Source organism: Haliotis cracherodii, unplaced genomic scaffold (assembly GCF_022045235.1).
Source record: "Haliotis cracherodii isolate W230 unplaced genomic scaffold, xgHalCrac1.p SCAF_17, whole genome shotgun sequence".
Lineage (NCBI taxonomy): Eukaryota > Metazoa > Mollusca > Gastropoda > Lepetellida > Haliotidae > Haliotis > Haliotis cracherodii.
The window spans coordinates 28,915,764-28,934,797 of record NW_027266272.1 but is presented as its reverse complement, the minus strand read 5'-3'; the positions used below and the strand labels follow the sequence as shown (position 1 = coordinate 28,934,797).

The following is a 19,034-nucleotide window of genomic DNA, read 5'->3' as shown; positions in this document are numbered from 1 at the left end:
AACCAAGAGTGAAAAGATACACAAAAAAATCTGGCCTACAGTTTAAAGATAAGCTTTATTTCCTATAGCCTAACATTTAGTCTATGAAATCTTTTATTACACAACACCCTTCTTGACTCTAAAAATAAGAAAAATAATTCTCCCTATGCTGTGGGGTGAGTATGGTTTTACACCTCTTTTAGCAATATCATGGCTGGGGACACAAGAAATGGGCTTCAGACATTGTACCCATGTCGGGAATCGAACCCAGGTCTTTGGCGTGACAAGCGAACGCTTTAACCACTAGGCTACCCAACTGCCCCTAACATTTTATGAGAATGTTTCCAGTACTCCACGCATGTTGTGAGAGACGATGATGATTGGGTTGTCACAGTATGTCAAGCTGATAGCGTGTCATCATGCCCTGACGATCAGCTTTTGTATACGTTTCTAGATTGTGTTTTTTTTTTCATGAAATAAATACATTCCAGTCACGGTGCATGACTATATTTCCTATTCAGGTAGTCAATACAGATAACAAAGGAAGAGAGAAAGCATGTAACCTGTTAATGCTTCACTTAGTTTGATCAGTAAGCACTGTTTGAAGAAAAAGGCAGTGTCTGTTATGTGTTTGTAATACATGTCCTAAACAGGAGCAATGCCACTCAACTTGTCCGCTATCGATGTCATCCTGTTACAATAACCTTCACCTTGGCCGAGAAACGTTTCACTTGGAACGAGAAGAAGCATTTCACACATTTTCTTGTCGAGCTAAACAATCTACATGATCTATATTCCATGAAAAATTGTATAGGGGACCAAGAAAATGTCTCTAATAATATGATTTTCAGCTAACGACTTTAGTCATCAGGAGTCAATTATCTAGTCATTGGCAGGGTCAGCATCTGCACATCCTCATGCCAGTCAACAAGATTAAACACCAAACATAAAGAACATGAAGAAAAAGAAAGGAGTTTAGTTTCCTGTGAATTTTACAATAATATCACAATATATCATGTATAAGAACATAGAAGTTTGTATACATATAGCACTTTCACACTAGTACAGCACTCCTTCGGTCAAGGTGGAAATTTGCAATACTCAGAAAAACAAAAAGTAATTCACTTCTCTATTTTCTAAAAATACATTAAAGAGAAACTTAAGCGGTTATGCGTTTCTGCTGTATCTGTATTTCCTAGTTGACCTACATTTTCACCTTGTCCCAGCTACAGGACATGTTTACCTTTCACCTTTTCCACAAATGAAGTCAATCAATGAGGACATCAGTTGGTTAAGGAGACCTTCCTTGTATAATGTTCAGTGCAATGCCTCACACAGAGAAAGTTTAAATAATGTGCCTCTAAATAATAACAACAACAACATGATCCCATACTTTCACCTTCAAAAATATCAACTTTTTTCAAAAGGCTGCACATGCTTATTCAAATATCCTTATTATGCAACAGCTTTCATAAATATTGTAAAAGTGAATACTCATAACATGATATCTTAAACATGTCAAGAAATATTTTCTGTATGACTACGGCAAAGGGTTTGTGACTTACAACACACAATGTCCACATTGATTGGTTGCTGTTGAACCTTCACCTTGTGTTGACATTGATAAAATATGGACTAACTCATGTGCTCATTACTGCATAGTATAAAGAGCTCCACCAACCAATAAGAGCCAAGTATCCTGCATCCCAACCACTGAACCGTTATAAATAAGTGGGACTATCGGTTACCCTACTACACAGTGGGGTATAAACACAAGCAGCAGTGCATCTTTAACAATGGGCATTTTGTTTGCTTTTCTTGACATGGTAAGTTTTTGACAAAGTTTAGCGTGTTTAGTATATCTACTACTTATTTGTAAATATAAGTAACAAAACCATTTCATGATCATAATAAAATATGTTGTGTGATTCCAAATGTATTATTAACATGTGTTAAATTGATATGATCACCATTGTCTCTGGTACTTTATCTACCCTACTATATTCATACTATCATGACAATGGGATATTACAAACTTGCAACAAATTATACAAGAAATTGGGAAGGTCAATTCACTTTTCAATAAGACTTCTACATTGTTATATACCGACTGTGTCACCGATTATGCCAATCCATAATGTCAAATGATGTTTGTTTCATTGAACTGAGTCGAGTGGTATTCAAATGTTACCATGGTTACATGTTACTGTCATAAAAACATTTCTTTCTTCTCATTGTAGAGAAAATTTTATGCTTTGGTCACAACAGTAGCTATACTATTAGTATTACAGATATTACAATGATAATTAAATATTTTATAATAACAGTATTAATGAGAAGAGAGAGTTGAGAGTCACATGGGTAATATTATAGAGATATCGTGACACATGGCTGAAGCACGATGAAGAAGGAAGGGTCACAATGATCAATATACTATCCAGCGTAAAACAGCTGGCTATTTCTTGACCTAGACTCAAGGACTAGATCATTTTGCTGATAATTAACTGGTAAGAATATTTACTTAACTTAAAAAACAACCCCAAAAACTTTTGTAAGTAGAAAATAGGAACTGTAAAGCATGTTAAGTTCCCAAAATATATCGCAATATGTATCATATTAAATATAAATGTATCACAATATATTGCAATACAATCATTTGGCCAATGTACAACCCTAGACCCATGACTATTTAACATGGGAAATTGAATAACGTTCCTTTATTTCACTTTGTTTTTACCATGTTTACTCTCTCAATCCCAGGGGTTGATTTAACTGCTGGTCCATGGCCAGTTAAAGTTACAAAGGGCTTGCTGAACCATTAAGTTGATGGCCTGTCTGGCTGGTCAAAATTTCACCTCTTCTTCATGTATGTTTAATTTTGTTAATTGGACACTACTTGTGAATCATGTAATGTTGATGACAAAATATTTAGCGAGGATGAGGTCTTGTGGACTTAAAGAAAGATATATGTCGATCATCTTGGTAGAATGACAACCGGCAGCCATTTTGTAATGTCGTGTTTCAGAACATATTTATTTGCTCATAAATCACCAAGAAAAGAGTGCAAAAAAGGCATTTCACGGGTGAGGAGTTCTAGAGTTTTCAGCGCCCTGCTAGCTGGCTTCACCATTTCAAAGCCTCCACTATGAAGTTGTAGGCCAGTTAGTAGGAGAAAGGAGCAAGCCCTACTGGCTACATACAAATTTGTTGTCAAATCTACCCCTACAGTCCCTTGTTGTAAAGTGTGGACATGGAGATGCAACATCCATGCCACATGTGAAGACTCCACTACAACTGATAGTGATAGTAAGCGGAGTTGTAACCTAGTTATCCCAGTCAGGTCAACATGTAGGCAGTACAGTGCAGTCCTAATCTCAGTGAACTGCAGTTTTTTAGCCTGGAGTTGAAGAAACTTCCTATTCCTGTGAATAGAATACTTAGTATGTCACATTAAAATTACTTTTTGTTTCTCAACAGATCATGCTAAATTCATGTTTCAAATTCAAATTTCTTTCGATTCAAAAGTTTCATGTAACCTACTTAATAAATGGATGGATATTTGTTTTGTTTGTTTGCTTTTTTGAAATGCTAGGGACCATTAGTAATAGTATATTGAAACAATATATTGTCAGACAATGCAAAACCCATCACAAGCAGCCTTCAACACCGGACAAATAGATCTTTACATTTCTGCACAATGATCAATACTTTAGGAGATCAGAGTAGGGCTTCAAAGAGTACCTGAGTACTCGGGCATGGGCAGAGTTTAGTGCGTGAGTGAGTATGGTTTTACGCCGCTTTTAGCAATATTCCAGCAATATCAATATCTGGGACACCAGAAATGGGCTTCACACAATGTACCCATGTCGGGAATCTAACCTGGGTCTTCGGCGTGATGAGCCAACGCTTTAACCACTAGGCTACCTGACTCCCCCCCCCACACACACACACACCCGAACACCCGAACACCCGAACACACACACACACACACACACACACACACACACACACACACACACACACACACACACACACACACACACACACACACACACACACACACACACACACACACACACACACACACACACACACACACACACACGAGTTTAATGGGACTGGAGTCTAGTTTGAAGGACTGGAGAATTGGACCAAGGTCTATTGTTGTCATCTCCTTCACCACATGGTCCGCCATTTGTCAACATTCTTTTCAGGAGATTCAACGGATTAATCCTTCAAAAAGTTCTGATAGTAATTGTAATCTCATATTACTTACATTAAGTATGGAGAAGGATAAAAAATCCAATGTTTCAATGTTTGGATACATTTTGATCTATCATTAAACAAAAAGAAGACTAAATGTCATCTATGTGGAACTTCCCTTAGTTACACTGGCAGTACTACAAGCACAATGAAAAAACATCTTTCGTCAAAACATCCAAGTGCTGTTTCTAATCTTTCTGAAAATTCGAAAAAAAAAAACTGCCCTGGTTACTGGAGGGTTTGGAAACTTTGGTGTGAAGTGGCTTACGGACCGAGCTTGGTATGAACGGGTGACGAAAATAGCCATGCTGATGTGCATGCGTGATAGTAAGCCACTAAGTACAGTAAACACTAAACAGTGTTGGGGTCAGAGCTTTCTGTAACGAACAACTCTATCTCACTATAGTCTTTGACTAGATAATTGTGAAGTGTGAACAAATGTCAGGACAACATCGTATAGAAGTCAACTATAAATTTACAAGCCTAGTAATCTTTCAATGTTTTGTGTTCAATTAAGAAAACGGTAAATACGCCTTGTGAATTTGTGATAACAATGAAAATGTTACTTTTAGCTTATTATCTATAGTTTGTCATTTATTGACAATTTCGTTTGGCGCTGGCATGAAATGATCTTATCTATACCTAAGAAACTAGCCCACCAAAATCCAGCCAATCACCAATCGCAACATACATCACATGACGGTCAGGTGTGCAATATTTTTGTCACCCTGAACATGGCATGTGTTACATTGAGATGTAAACGATTTCTTTTCATATGGCGGTTGTCAATTGATATATAACTTATATGATGCAACACATGATATAAGTTGACAATTCTTATTTCAATGAAGCTTCAGCAAATCAGCAATACAAATTTCAAAGGTATTTTATTTGAAACGCGATCACAATGGTTTTCTAAGTGATCTATGATGTCATTGTGACTCTTTCATTTTGCATACGATAGGATAATTGTCAATTTTATTGAACAGATGTATAATTACTCGAGCACGAGACGAGTCTCGTCATATTTTCGGATCCGTTAACGCCCTACACAAGAGTGTAGCTTTTACAAAACTAGTGAGAGAATCATATTATTCTTACACAGAGCACCAACAAGTGGACATTGGCAGTGGTGGTCATCATTGTTTTTGCATTCCTTCTGACCTTTCTCAATGACATCTACACCATTTACATCAAGGGACTTCCCCCTGGACCCTGGTCACTTCCCATTGTCGGGGGACTCTACATGCTTAGTCCAAGGTACTACTAGGGAGATTTGTTTGTTGTTTAATGTTCAGGTTTTGGGGGGCTTAACACCACATTCAGCAATATTCCAGCTATCTGATGGTCTGTAAATGCTTGAGTCAGGACCAGACACTCCAGTGACTGACATCATGAGCATGGATCTACACAATTGGGATACAATGACATGCATTTTCCAACCTTTTTAAATTCATTGGTTCACAGAATTCAAAATTCAGTTTGGCAAGGTGTAAAAACTCCCCCTAAAACCCCCAAAATCAGTCATGACACTTTATTTTTTAGTTGGTTTGCCCAATTTCCTCCTAAAGCTAAAGAGAGATGGGTTTTAACACCAATGTCAGCTATGCACCCACCATATCAAGAAATGATCCAGAATAACAGAAACAAAACAATGAATTATATAATCTGATACCAGAAAGATCTCTATTTTCTATGTGCCACCAACAATAATTATGATAATATATGATAATATATGATTATAATATTCCCAATAAGTTGTATCAAATTGTTTTCACCATGTTCACAGGCAGCCTCACATCAGCATGGAGAAGTTCATTCAGAAATATGGCAAGATATTCACCGTTCAGTTTGGCTTCATTGGCCCAACTGTGTTCATCTGTGACCCTGACCTCCCCTACAAGGTGTACTCCCAACATCTGCCCGACCGACCTCCGCTCCCTGTGTTCAAGTACCTGAACGGCAGTGACGAAGGTATAGGGTCCATCCACTACAGCCACAGTCACAAGCAGCTCCGGAGGATGTGCCTTCAGGCCATGAACGGCATAGGCATGGCATCCACACAAGAACACACGAACAAAGCCTTCAAAATATTTTTCCAAAAGTAAGACACATCCTCAATCAGTTGAGTTGGTAAAATTTCCACCCATAACCCCTGCCTTGAAAATGATAAAAGTTATAATCCCTGGCTTGAAGTATCTAACAATCATTAGGTATGGTATTCTTTAATGACCGAAGTTTGTTTGAGGCTGCAGGCAGGAATATTACCACTTAATTCAGGACAGCTCGTGAATAAATGAAGCCTGGACACAGGCTACAGCAACTATCATGATGCACGATGACACACACAGCCAGGTCTCACACTGTACCCACCTGATCCTCACCAGATTTGTGACAGAACTGGAAACTGGGAACCATACCCATGAAGATCTGGGTTAGAACAGGTCTTCAGCAGACCATGCTTGCCATAAAAGGCAACAATGCTTGTCATAAGAGGCGACTAACGGGATTGGGTCACTGTTAGCTGGTGACTGGTTAGGTGGGAGATTATAAAGGTGTTTTCAATAACATAAATATATCCCTACAGTGTGACCACAGGACATCCAGTTGACCCAACAGTGGACATCAGGAAGATGTGCACAGCACTGTTTGCTTCCTACATCTACGGCCTCTCCTACAAGACATTTGACGACCCAGTGCTGACTCAGCTTCATCACAACCAACAAGTGACAGTTTCAGTTCTTTTCCCTGCACATCCATTCAACATCCTGCCCTGGACAATCCATGTTCCTTGTAAGTGGGCAAAGCAACTCAAAACTGCAGTCAAGGTAGGTGAAAACTGCTGTCAAGGTAGATGTACACTGTCATCCATGATCAAGACATTGCATATCATTGAAACATCATGATAGTTGTATCGGCATCTGTCAATGACCAAAAATTCAGACTCAGCATCATGTATATAGCTCAGAATTGAGACCCACAGTTCCATGCTTGAATGTTGCATTTCTCAGAATATTATTGGGTGATATACGGTATGCTTAACATGCTTAGACAGGATAGTTGCATGATTCGGACAATGCATGGACAATAAGTGTTATCTATCAGAAGAAATGTTCTATGATATATAATTACTTGTCATCTCACCTTTCCTTAAACATGTCACATCAATGATGAACATAATAATCATGATAATGGATGATTGCCATTTCCCACTCATTTCTATCTACTCCAACATGTCCACTGTGCCACATGTTGTTCGTTTTAGTTTATCCCGTATATAGTCTCTTGGGTGGTGGGGTAGTGGTCAAAGCATTCACTCGTCACGCCGCACAACCGGGTTTGATTTCCCTCATCATGATGGGTACTATGTTTTAAGCCTATTTCTATGTGTGCCCCGCCATGATATTTCTGGAATATTTCTAAAAGCGATGTAAAACCATACTCGCTGTTCTCACAGCTTCATTGTTAATGTACGTGGGAGCCAGTCTAAAGGGCAGCAAGTCATAGACATTTACAAGTCACATGAAACGAACCAAGGATCACAATGTGCAGGAATAGAGATTCAACACATGACCAGAGGCTATAGAGACCTGCACTACCATTTATATCATTTACATTGTCAATAATTATTGTCAGATTCTAGTGATTTGGTCACTTTCTGTTCATGTGATGATTTTTGTGGTCAAAACACTGATAAAGATACTGTTGCTGTGAAGGAGCGGAATGCGACACTGCAGACGCAGTACAGGCTTCTAGACACTCCATGCAGGGACCTCAACATTCATCACGCAGTGCTGGGTAAGATGGCTGCCATGAGACTCAAGGATCCAAACAAGCCAAGCACAGAGGCAATCAAGATGTCCTGCTGGACACAGGAAGTAGCAGGTGAAGCCACAGAACTCTCTATGCAAAGCTAAGTTACAGACCTAAACATCAAAGACGCATGGACCTGTGAAGATCGGGGTTAGAACAGATTTTCAGCAACCCATGCTTGTCATAAGAGGTGACTAATGGTGGTCAGACTTGCTGACTTAGTTGATGCATGACATCACATCCGAATTGTGTAGACCAATGATCATGATATCAATCACTGGATTGTCTGGTCTAGATTTATATTTACAGACCGCCACAATATACCAGAAATATTGCTCAGTGCAGCGTCAAACAACAAACAACCATCTGGGCATGAAAAATAATAGAATAATCACACACACATTTTGTACAAACACAGTTACCGTATTCGACATGATAAGCGCCCACAGAGATATTTGCCAATATATTGGCAAGTGAACAATCCCAATTAGCACCCTTTCGACTGATCAATGTACACAATTCGTGTACATTTAATTGTGTATAATACGCACTTGTGTGTTATATGCACCCTTAATTACCGGCAATTAAATTCTGGAAAAATATATCTGTCATGTATAATACGCAGACTTTTCTTTTGTATCATTTCAGGCTGTCAGCAGAAACCATTGAATTTACGATCTTTCGACTCTTTCACCAAAATTATATTCTAATAAGAGCCCCCTATTTCTAATTTTTTTTGAGAGCGCTGTGGGTGCTTATTTAGTTATTGCGTCGAATACGGTAATTGATTTCTTTTTCTGTTGCCCTCAAAGGGATGAGTACTACCTTCAACGCAATGCAGTGGCTGATGCTGTACCTGGCTGTTCATTCTGATGTGCAAGATCGAGCCTTGGCTCTCATCAACACAGCCGTTCCTGCTCACAGGCTGCCCACCCTAGCAGACAAACCACACCTACCATACATAGGTAATCCTTTGCAATCACCAATGTGTGAAAGTGTGCACACAAAAACCTTCCTTTTGACTGCTGCCTTGTCACTTCTCAAATCTGTGGTCTAAGGGAGGTAACCAACAGCTCAGATCAGCTTCATCTGTGGATCATGTTTATGTGGGATAAACCTAAAGTGATACATATTGCAAACATTTAAACACCACTTTGATGAAAACCACAGGCCCTGCCAAACCAAGGACCAATGGCTGTGACCGTAATACTGCAGATCCTGGCAAAGCTAAGGGATGCAACTCTGCATAAGTGAATTGCACTACCTAAGGCCACCCAAGCCTACTTGTAGAAATGCTTGATTTGTACATGCTTTTCACATGCTATCATAATAATCATTTTACATTTGGTTACTGCTTGGTGTGTAGAGGCAATAGTGATGGAAGTGCTACGGATTGCTCCTCCGGTGCCACTAGGAATACCCCACACCTCTCTACAACACACGGTCAAAGTTGGCTCTTACACGTTGCCAAAAGGTATTGTTGTGATTGTACAATTCCAAGAATCAGCTGTATATGGCTATAGAAGCAACAAACTCTACATTCTCCACAGTACACATGGCATAGGGCTATGTCCATACATTCATTATCAGGAATATAATAGCACCACACCTGCTCATAATGTACCAAAATCATATTCAAGGTGCAAGCTTATGGACAAAAAGAAAATTACACAAACTTAATTACCAAAGTTCCAATTGTCTAAAACATTTCTTCTTCTTTGCAGGTACTATGGTGTTATGTAACATCTGGCATATCCATCATAATGAGAAGTACTGGAAGGAACCAAACACTTTCCAGCCAGACAGATTCATTGACAATAATGGAAAGTGCATTCCTCATCATAAACTGAAACATTTCCTACCATTTGGGCATGGGAAAAGATCTTGTGTTGGTGAAAAGTTTGCCCAAAATATTCTCTTCTTGTTCACATGTGCACTGCTGATATGCACAGACTTAACAATTGAAGATTCTGAGATTCCAGACATGAATGGCTTTGTTACACTTGGACTTGAGCCATTCCCACACAAACTTCATATCAGCCTATGCAAACATGTTGACTTGAATGAACTGTTTCCAGAAAACAATTCAACAAGTTCATCTGACAAAAAAACAAACTGATCAACATGATCAAGTTGAAGAAAAGGACATTTCCTGATATGGTAGAACTATGCTCAAAAGCAACAATATTTTCTAATGACTTGGCTCTATAATCATGATAATGGCAACATAATATGATATAAATCATAAACACTACTGGCAAACAATAAACTGAAACATTTACATGGTATATTGTATAACCATCTGTAAGCCAATACAGTGTCAACTAGAGTATTTTAGAGGATCAACAGTATTGAAAATTAAGAAAGAATGAAAGTCAGTGGGTCCTATTCATACTCACAATCCAAAATCTTAAGATTTAGCATGGTTAAGACTCATTGATCACAATATGGTAGCATAAAACTTCATGGTACCCCTTAATTTCTGAGAGCAGAAAAATGAAGAGTTGAAGTCCAATTACTTTGATGGTGACAGGAAAATTAACTATTTACTGTAAGAGTCAATGTGTGTTGGGCATAACTCACTTTCAACAATATTGTTAGTTATATAACAGCATGTCAGCTTAATGTTGGAGGAAAGACCAAAGAATGTAGGTCTACTCTCTTTACAATGTTTATCACTTGGATGAAATCCATGAGCACAGGTATAATGCTAACAAACCAAGGCCTGCAATCTGGTACTACAGGGGAATCTGGGTATTTGAAACCCTTGATTAAGGATCATGGCATGCTTATAATAAAGGGATCCAACTCTGCCAGTGAACAAGGTGAATTGCAATTGCCTGTGACAATTGTAGCCATCTTGCAATCGCTTATCCCTTACCTCAAGAAATAAATTCAAACATTTTCCTTTACATTTCAAACATTGGCACTACAATGAACACCTTTTTTATAACCAGGTAGTATAAAAATAGGATTAAATTGCATACTTCAGTTCAGATTGATCATGCAGTGATCAGCTGATGATGGTTTTTTTGAAACGGGGAAAACATTGTGTCATTGAAAAACTTGAGTTTATCAATAATGTAAGTAAATTTTGGGAGCCATGCATTACCACGTGCTATAACCGAGTTAGCGCTATATTGAAGAGGATAATAGCAAGGGAACATTGTATGATTACCATCTTAATGTCAACAAACTTCAACATGATAAGCGATAAAGAATTATTATCACTTTTAAGCTCCTAAGAAATGAGTAATGTTGGTACCCAGGTATGACTCCAATGAGCATAAGTTTCTCACTGGTGTATGAGTCAAAACAGTCACACATCAAAACTGTCAAAACATACAAAAAGTCATGATGATGAATTGCCCATGTATTTTATTTGTTTGTATATATTTGAAGTTTATACAATTAGAACCAGAATAGAGGAGATCCAAACAAGCAATGTGTATTTAAATAATCTGTACTTCTTGTTATTTTTTATGATTTTGAGATAAGTGTTTTTTAAGCATGTTAAGTAGTGAAACCAGCTACATCAAAGGAATTATTGTTTTACAGTAAATTGTAACGAACAGACTGATATTACAAACTTATTTCATAGTCCCAGCCAATTGATGTATATATGCTGTACATATGCTTATAACCATGATAATGAACTGTTATTATTAGTTCATAATAACCGTAGGTTACTGTAGTTCATCAAAGATGTAACTAATTTGACTCAGCGTCTTGCATCCTTATGAAATAAATGTCTTGTACAGCTTTCTTGTATCATTCACTGGTCATCTTGGGCACTAAGTGTGCTTGAGTGAGTGAGTATGGTTTTACGCCGCTTTTAGCAATATTCCAGCAATGTCACGGCGGGGGACACCAGAAATGGGCTTCACACATTGTACCATGTCAGGAATCGAACTGGGGTCTTTGGCGTGACGAACGAATGCTGTGCTTGAGTTTGACACCTGTAAAAGCAGAACACAGAGAACAAACCAGAGAGCTCTATCTTCAGCATGTTCAGCTTGTTGCTGGAGAAAGGTATCTTAACTTTCAATGACAAAAGTGCTCCCAACCCATAGCTGACTACAGCTACCCTGAAGTTCTATGGGAGTACCTTTAAAATCCAGCAACACTTCTTGTGATGACGATCTCATCTGTGAATTTCAGATAACTACGATAAGCAACAAGTTCTTGTGAGAATTTGACGGGATTCAAACTCAAGTCCTTCGGACTGTTAGCCTGACATGCTAACTGATTAAGCTATGTGCACACTGTTAAACATGTACGTAGTCATGTCTAAATGGTTAAAAAAATGAACAGAAAGGGACAAAGTCCACGCGAAACCATGGTGTCACAGGAGTTCTGTCTGTGGACACTTACGAGTGGTCATATGACTCACAATGCCATTTGGCTCATTTGTCTCGTTCCGTAAATCTCCAAGATCATAAGTGGTAAGGAAAGGGCTGATATTGACATGATGGATCAAACTGAAAATGGCTCCAGATTTCAGAGGTTGATTTCATGAGTACTCAAGAAAGACAGGGCATGTAATAATTTGCTGGGTGAGTTTGTGACAGATAAGTGTAGGAGGGAACACTATAATGGATAATGTGGATCATAGTAAGGAACTAGGGTGAGTCAGCTTATGAATTATATCTTAGTGAGTGAAAGTGGGTCACCTGGGTGATCCCATGAGTTTCCTCAAGTCAATATATTCAACATCAAACCATTTTATTCTGCTCTCTTAAACTTTGTGTCAGTAGTATAAATACAACTGAAAATGGGTAAACAATAAAATGAACATAGAACAAGTGAATGCATTTGCATGCTTTGAGTCCCATGCTTGAAAATGCATGAGAGGCTTATTGTCATTACAGACGTCTTTGAATCATTGCAAATGACGTCCCACACTAGAAAGGAATTTTACCAGTGACGTTTGGATGTGTCAAGCATCAATAAATAAATACCTAAATAAATGCATTACTGTGCATAATAAAAGAAACGACCAAATCAAAGAAATATAATATGTTCCTATTCTTGATCCCTTTAGCCCCATGAATAATGTTGAAATAGAAAAAAATATATATCTATACATATATTGAAAATAAATATATTTGCATAAACTGGCAAAGTGTTGGCTAATTAGATAAACTCATAAGCCGTTTTGACATGCTCACTCTCACTGTACAGAAAACAGCTCAACTGTGTTTAAATACTTCAATCGATGTGTCCCATATACTCTGATACAAGCATATCCCATGGTTAATGCATGCGCAATCACACAATTCAGTCTAAAGATGACAGTGTTAGAGGCTTTCATATCTTTATTTTTACACCTATGTTTAACCGTCGTGCTGAACAACTATTATTCAGGAATGTGGGAAGCAAAGCTGACCCTCGCCGCGAAAATAAGAAACGTGAATGATAAACACGACGAAGCCTGGCGTTTGTCGGGTAAAACCTGGAGCCTAACCCCGAACTCACACCCAAACCATTCATAAATAACTCCGTTATGATACAAATAGGTATCAACTGCAAGAGCATGTATCATTCATTACAGCAGATAAAGATAGGCACTGGCAAAGTAGAGACGACTACAAAACGTAATATCCCTTTGTTTCAAGAATGCCCGCGTCTCCTCGAATATACAGAAATAGCTGGCTTACCTGTGGGTAACTCGCTTGGGTATATGGTGGTCTCATGGGTGGACCCTGTGAAGGGTATCGCTGTGGTGGTGGTTGCTGCATGATGAATGAAATTATGCACGAATTTAAGAATAAAACATCCCCTAGTTCACCGGCATAACCGGAACTCAGACAGACAGCTTCCGGTAGGATACATGCAAAGTGATCGCAAATAGGAAACGAAAAAAGATCGACATCATACTGTTAGAATCCTTAATAAAATATTAATTGAACATTGATTTTCCCTTTTCACAATCCATTGACTAACAGAGAGAGTTTGTACAAAATGATGTTTCGTAGGTCATTTTGAAAACGTTTTTTTTAAATTATCATCAACTTATCAACCATGGGTAGCCGTTGAAAAGGCTGAGCTGGTGTAGCACAGGACACAGGACATAGGTGGAACCAGGAGACAACCGTTACGCGAAAAGGAGAATATGAGTGTGCGGTCTAGACGCATTTGTTTGGGCTTTGAATTAGGTTAACGTATAATTATTCCATAAGGACTGTTCACGGAATTAGCACATACGATAACACAACTACCTTACTTACAATAGTAAATTCATTGTATTTATGAAACATTTTAATTTCAAATTCAGCAAGATTAATTACATGGTGTTCAATACTACATACATCATTTAGTTTTCGTAATGATGGTACATAGAAAATATTTATTGTGTTAACGAGTGAAACTTTTCATAGTTGAAGTATTCATATCCTCACACCAACACGGACCTAAATATTGAGGTCCTTGACACCACCAACAGTGAAGGCAACAGTGAAAGAACATATACACAATTACGTGTACAGATATATTAATTAAAGAATGATTTGTTCAAATATTTGCTGATTCCAACTTTCTATCGTTCCACTAAGATGTTGCACAAATTCACTTTATTTGGACCGGCACTATTCTGTTATTTATTTTAAGAAGATTCACAGGATATTCAGTGCTATGTTTTAATGAAAGGTTAATCCAAAAGACAATATAAGTAAAATCAGAAGATCTAGTGCCTGTCTGGAAATACCATATTTTACAAACATACTTCAAGTGGGTTTTTAAAAAGCTGTCATAAACGACGCCGAACTGACGTATCGGTAAACAGTCCTCATGGAATAATTTGACGCAAAAAATATAGAGCCCTACTAAATTTCACCTATACAAAAGGAAAGTGTGATAATAATATAAAATACAAATAAACCTGATTGCGGTCGGTATTATATATTTCAGTGACATTTTAGAAACTTCAGTACCAGTGACCTTGACTGAACTTTATTCTTTCAATGCGACGAGAGCAAGTACAATGTAGTCTTGGTCACGACTGTCTTGCAAACGATATTTGCGTGGGACATAGCCCCTTTGATATTGTTTTGTACATAATCCTAACCAAATCACTTGAATGATAATAACATGTCTCTCTGTGGTTATTTGTATAAAATATGATAGCTTTATGACTGCAAATATATATATGAGTCTGGATTAGAAAAAAAAAATAGTGACTGGTATTATGAGCAAAGACCCACAATATCGGGTTGCGATGAAACGCAATCCACCAAGTCACCAAGCCTGACCACATGTAGTCGCCTTTTATTAATTGCCGGGCAAAAGAAACTATACCATACAATAATACAAACGTTATCGAAAAGTTACAAGGCTGAATACAGTCGACGAAACACTGCAAAAGTAAAGTTCAAAAGATAACTATTCTGAATTTTATTTCGCAGGAACAATATTGTATACCCCCAAGTTCCAAGACCCTATATATATATACCAAAATATTCCGATAGAAACTGTATTTAGTAGATTGATGAACCGAACAAGTCGAGATTTTCGCCCTGCTGCTGTATTCAAACTATAAACGAACCAGTAAAAGTATTGATAGTGCTTGATTTTCCTCGCTTCATAAATGCTCAGCTTTCATTATATCACACTGACATAGCCCCTTAACAGTGTTCTGTTATCTCCACTAACGAATATGACAGCAATCATAAAAGATGCATGGAGGCCTACACACAGCCTGTACCGCAGAGCTGCGTATATATATGCGTATTAAACGTAAGATATTACTACCATTACCAAATAATTTTAGCTGCTTGCTAACAAATATGCATGGTAATTTAGAAAAGAATAACGAACAAAAATATGACAAAATTGTGTGTTATTACCGAATTAGCCATTTCAACTTTCGTGATTGTCTTTCTTTACACATCTATATTTAGCGAATGACACGTATGATAATGCTTTACAGCTTTACTTACATTTCTGTTATTGTAACAAAAGCATGCATTTCGCCCTCGTGAGCATACGTCATGTGGCACACTTGGTGGCGTGTGTGAAAAGATGAAATTTACAAGTCACCGGAAACAGTAGAAATACTTTTTCTTATATAGTATACTCATTGTTTTGAAAATACCCAACAGACTGAACCCATGGGCGTAACAAAATATACTGAATGCCCATAAAAGGCTACCAATACCCATTGTGAATATTCAAAGGACCACCTCCGACGTCTAATGGATAGAATGTCTGCCTCGAGAGCCAAAAGTCTGTGGGGCCAAAAGATGTTAAAAGATGGTACTTGTTGTTTCCTTGCCTGACGATCGACATTAAGGGGATACAAGGCCTGTTCGGCTCAATAGATTAGCTGGATACCTGTATATGGTTATTTCCTGTATATGTGTCTGTATTCTACTCTGATATGCCATATTCTAGAATAACATACCAACTAATTATCCCGTGCGAGAACATTTGGGTTTGACGTTCCCATTTAGTCACACGTGGCTTTGTAAGGATTTCGATCCAAATGAAAGTGACAAAACCCTTTCCATATTCATGAGAAATCTCCACCAAAAGCAGAGTCGATTGTACGATTCCGACTATATCATAAGCATGTGTTCGCGAAAAGGTGAGCGTATGCTGCACCACCGGTGGCACTGTCACAAACACATGCAAAGTCAAGTCAATTGTTCATCTGAAAAAACACGGGAATATATGGTAATGTCAAAATAGGGAATTGCATCTGACATCATTCTTGTCACTGATGCGTCAAAGTTGGATATGTCCTCCACATGACAACCATAAAACTACCGTACACTTGGTGTTGACAGCATCTGAGGTTCAGAAGACAAGACTGGGACAGTATTCTGTCCAGGTTTCATCTGGACAGCTCTGTGGGTCGTGCGATGGTATATAGGCGTCCAGTTTTGGGGTGGAAGTTTAATAGTATGGGGTGTTATCGCAATAGAATATATTGTGGCCATTCGTTAGGGAAATTCTGACTGCTATCAACTTATAGTGGTTCTCAGATTTCTGATAACATGTGGAAATTGTTATAATAATTATATTCAATTTAGATGTAAAGCAGGATAATGCCCGCATACATGTTGCACGTGTTGTAACAGGCTATCTGGGGCAGCAGAACATTGCTGTTCTGTCATGGCCGGAAGTCGTCCTGCAATCTGCCTGGGTTGAGATGAAACGACACCTACCACAGGACCAGAACCAGCCGGTAACTATAACTCAGTTGGTCCAATCTTTAGTTGACATTGAGAACAACATCCCCAAATCAGTTGATGTCATCAATGCGTTGCCACTGCCTCGCCCGTATGAACACAAATGGTGGTCGCACCCGATATTGACATTGTTAACTGAGTTGCATTTTGTTAAATAACAGACAGACAAACTTAACATATCATTGTTAAACTAATTTATTTGAAATGTGTCCAATATGTCTCATACAATGTAATATTGTGTACTGCGGGCATTGAAATATAGGGGCATATATTATTATTTACTGACCAATAACGAGTTCCTGTGACCACAACAGCTTCTCTACGGTAATTGAGCTATCACTGGATGAAGGCAGCATCCTTACACTTCACGAATGCGGAAGATCATACCTTCCCCACTACTCGGAACATTTTCACCACCAAAATACACCCATATATGTCCTGACCACATTCTTCACAGGGACAGTTAAGCACAGCACGACTACAGAATGGAGTACACACGACCAGAGCTCCAGATAAGCTTTTGGTGTTGTGGGTATTTTACCCATGCATTTTAAAATCTTTGGGTATCAGTAATTCTATCTGCGTATTCTGTTACCCACTAGTTTTTACACATGTGGGTATTTAAGTTAAATAAGTTAAGTTAAATATTTAAAAACTCTATTCATCTAGTCCCTGCAAACTGGTGTCGTGTAGGTGCGAGAGCTTTATAGGACTCAAAAAATACCACGATACTTCCACACGAAAGTGTGATGGCAAATGATCATGATGTGACTGTCATCGTGGAGTTTGGCAAAGTTGACGGAATGCCCGTTTATAATTTCAAAATAAGTTGCTGATTTGCTAATCGAATACGCAGGGTTACTTCACAATATTTTGATGATACACACAAATTTTATTTTTGTAGCGTATCTGTAATGTTCGTTGCGTATTTGATACGCTTGGATTATATTTTACTGCGTATTTCTGCATTTCTGATGCGTATTTCACGCAGATTCGCAGCTTATCTGGAGCTTTGCACGACTATGAGTACTTGTAGTGGAACCCATATCCAGGCATATTGTTTGTCAAAATATCTACTAACCTACTATGACACAAGGACATGTTTACATTTAGTCTCCGTAATATTTCTTGTTATTGAAGTGCCAAGTTTATACCATTGTGCCTAAAAAACGGGGCACAGAACATGTTAGGGCCGTATCGTTCAGTTACTAAACATCAAATTGACGATTAGCCTGATATTCAAGTTGATGCTTAGATTTAACCTGTTTGTCCTAATACATATGAGATTCTTAATTACGACTGGGTGGTAAGGGGTTGCTGGTAGTGCGATTGAAAGAGTCGGTTTGGGGTCTCGTACCGACTCTTCATATTTGAAATGCTACACTGACGGCCTTTGAACCTGACATTGATTGAGGCATAGTATAGTGTCATATAGTCAACGACCAAAAACTATTTGTTATATGCTGTCCTTTCACATTTAGACATTGTCATTTGTCGCCTTTCGATCAACAGGATCCAGTTGTAATCTGTAATGTTAACCCATATGAGTGAGTGAGTGAGTGAGTTGGGTTTAACGCCGCTTTTAACATTATTCCAGTTATATCACGGCGCGTCAGCTTAATGTGGGAGGAAAGTCCGAAGTATCTAATGCGACAAAAATACGATAACATATTCAAGATGTATTTTATTATTATTTTAGAACTAAATGTCAGTCCCTCATATGGGTCAAGGGGGCACGGGTGGCCCAGTCGTCTAAGGCGCCGCGATTCGCTGTGCAGAGTTGCGTCC

At 38.3% G+C, this 19,034-nt stretch overlaps 2 protein-coding genes across 6 annotated transcripts in view; one reads left to right on the top strand and one right to left on the bottom strand.

The window, feature by feature from the left end:
* The window catches only part of LOC139465040 (SWI/SNF-related matrix-associated actin-dependent regulator of chromatin subfamily D member 1-like), a 48,286-nt gene extending 34,421 nt beyond the window's left edge, over positions 1-13,865 (bottom strand). For all 5 annotated transcript variants that reach the window (XM_071246727.1, XM_071246728.1, XM_071246729.1 and 2 more), the window contains exon 1: positions 13,716-13,865. In XM_071246727.1, the coding sequence (XP_071102828.1) occupies positions 13,716-13,796 (81 nt within the window). In that variant the 5' untranslated portion in view covers positions 13,797-13,865. The remainder of the gene's footprint in view (positions 1-13,715) is intronic.
* Positions 1,776-10,174, top strand: LOC139464577 (cytochrome P450 2J3-like). The gene is made up of 8 exons (XM_071246096.1): positions 1,776-1,805; positions 5,348-5,502; positions 6,032-6,346; positions 6,830-7,070; positions 7,959-8,127; positions 8,868-9,020; positions 9,422-9,529; positions 9,780-10,174. Exons 1-8 carry the CDS (start codon positions 1,776-1,778, stop codon positions 10,172-10,174), a joined length of 1,566 nt encoding a protein of 521 aa, XP_071102197.1.
* Positions 13,866-19,034: the final 5,169 nt, after the last annotated feature.

What these genes read in the sequence shown, in the direction of transcription:
- LOC139464577 (XM_071246096.1), top strand. Translation starts at nt 1,776, where the DNA reads ATGGGCATTTTGTTTGCTTTTCTTGACATG. An exon ending in CTCTACATGCTTAGTCCAAG is followed by an intron (nt 5,503 to 6,031) that starts GTACTACTAGGG and finishes CCATGTTCACAG; the next exon opens with GCAGCCTCACATCAGCATGG. An exon ending in CTGGACACAGGAAGTAGCAG is followed by an intron (nt 8,128 to 8,867) that starts GTGAAGCCACAG and finishes TTGCCCTCAAAG; the next exon opens with GGATGAGTACTACCTTCAAC.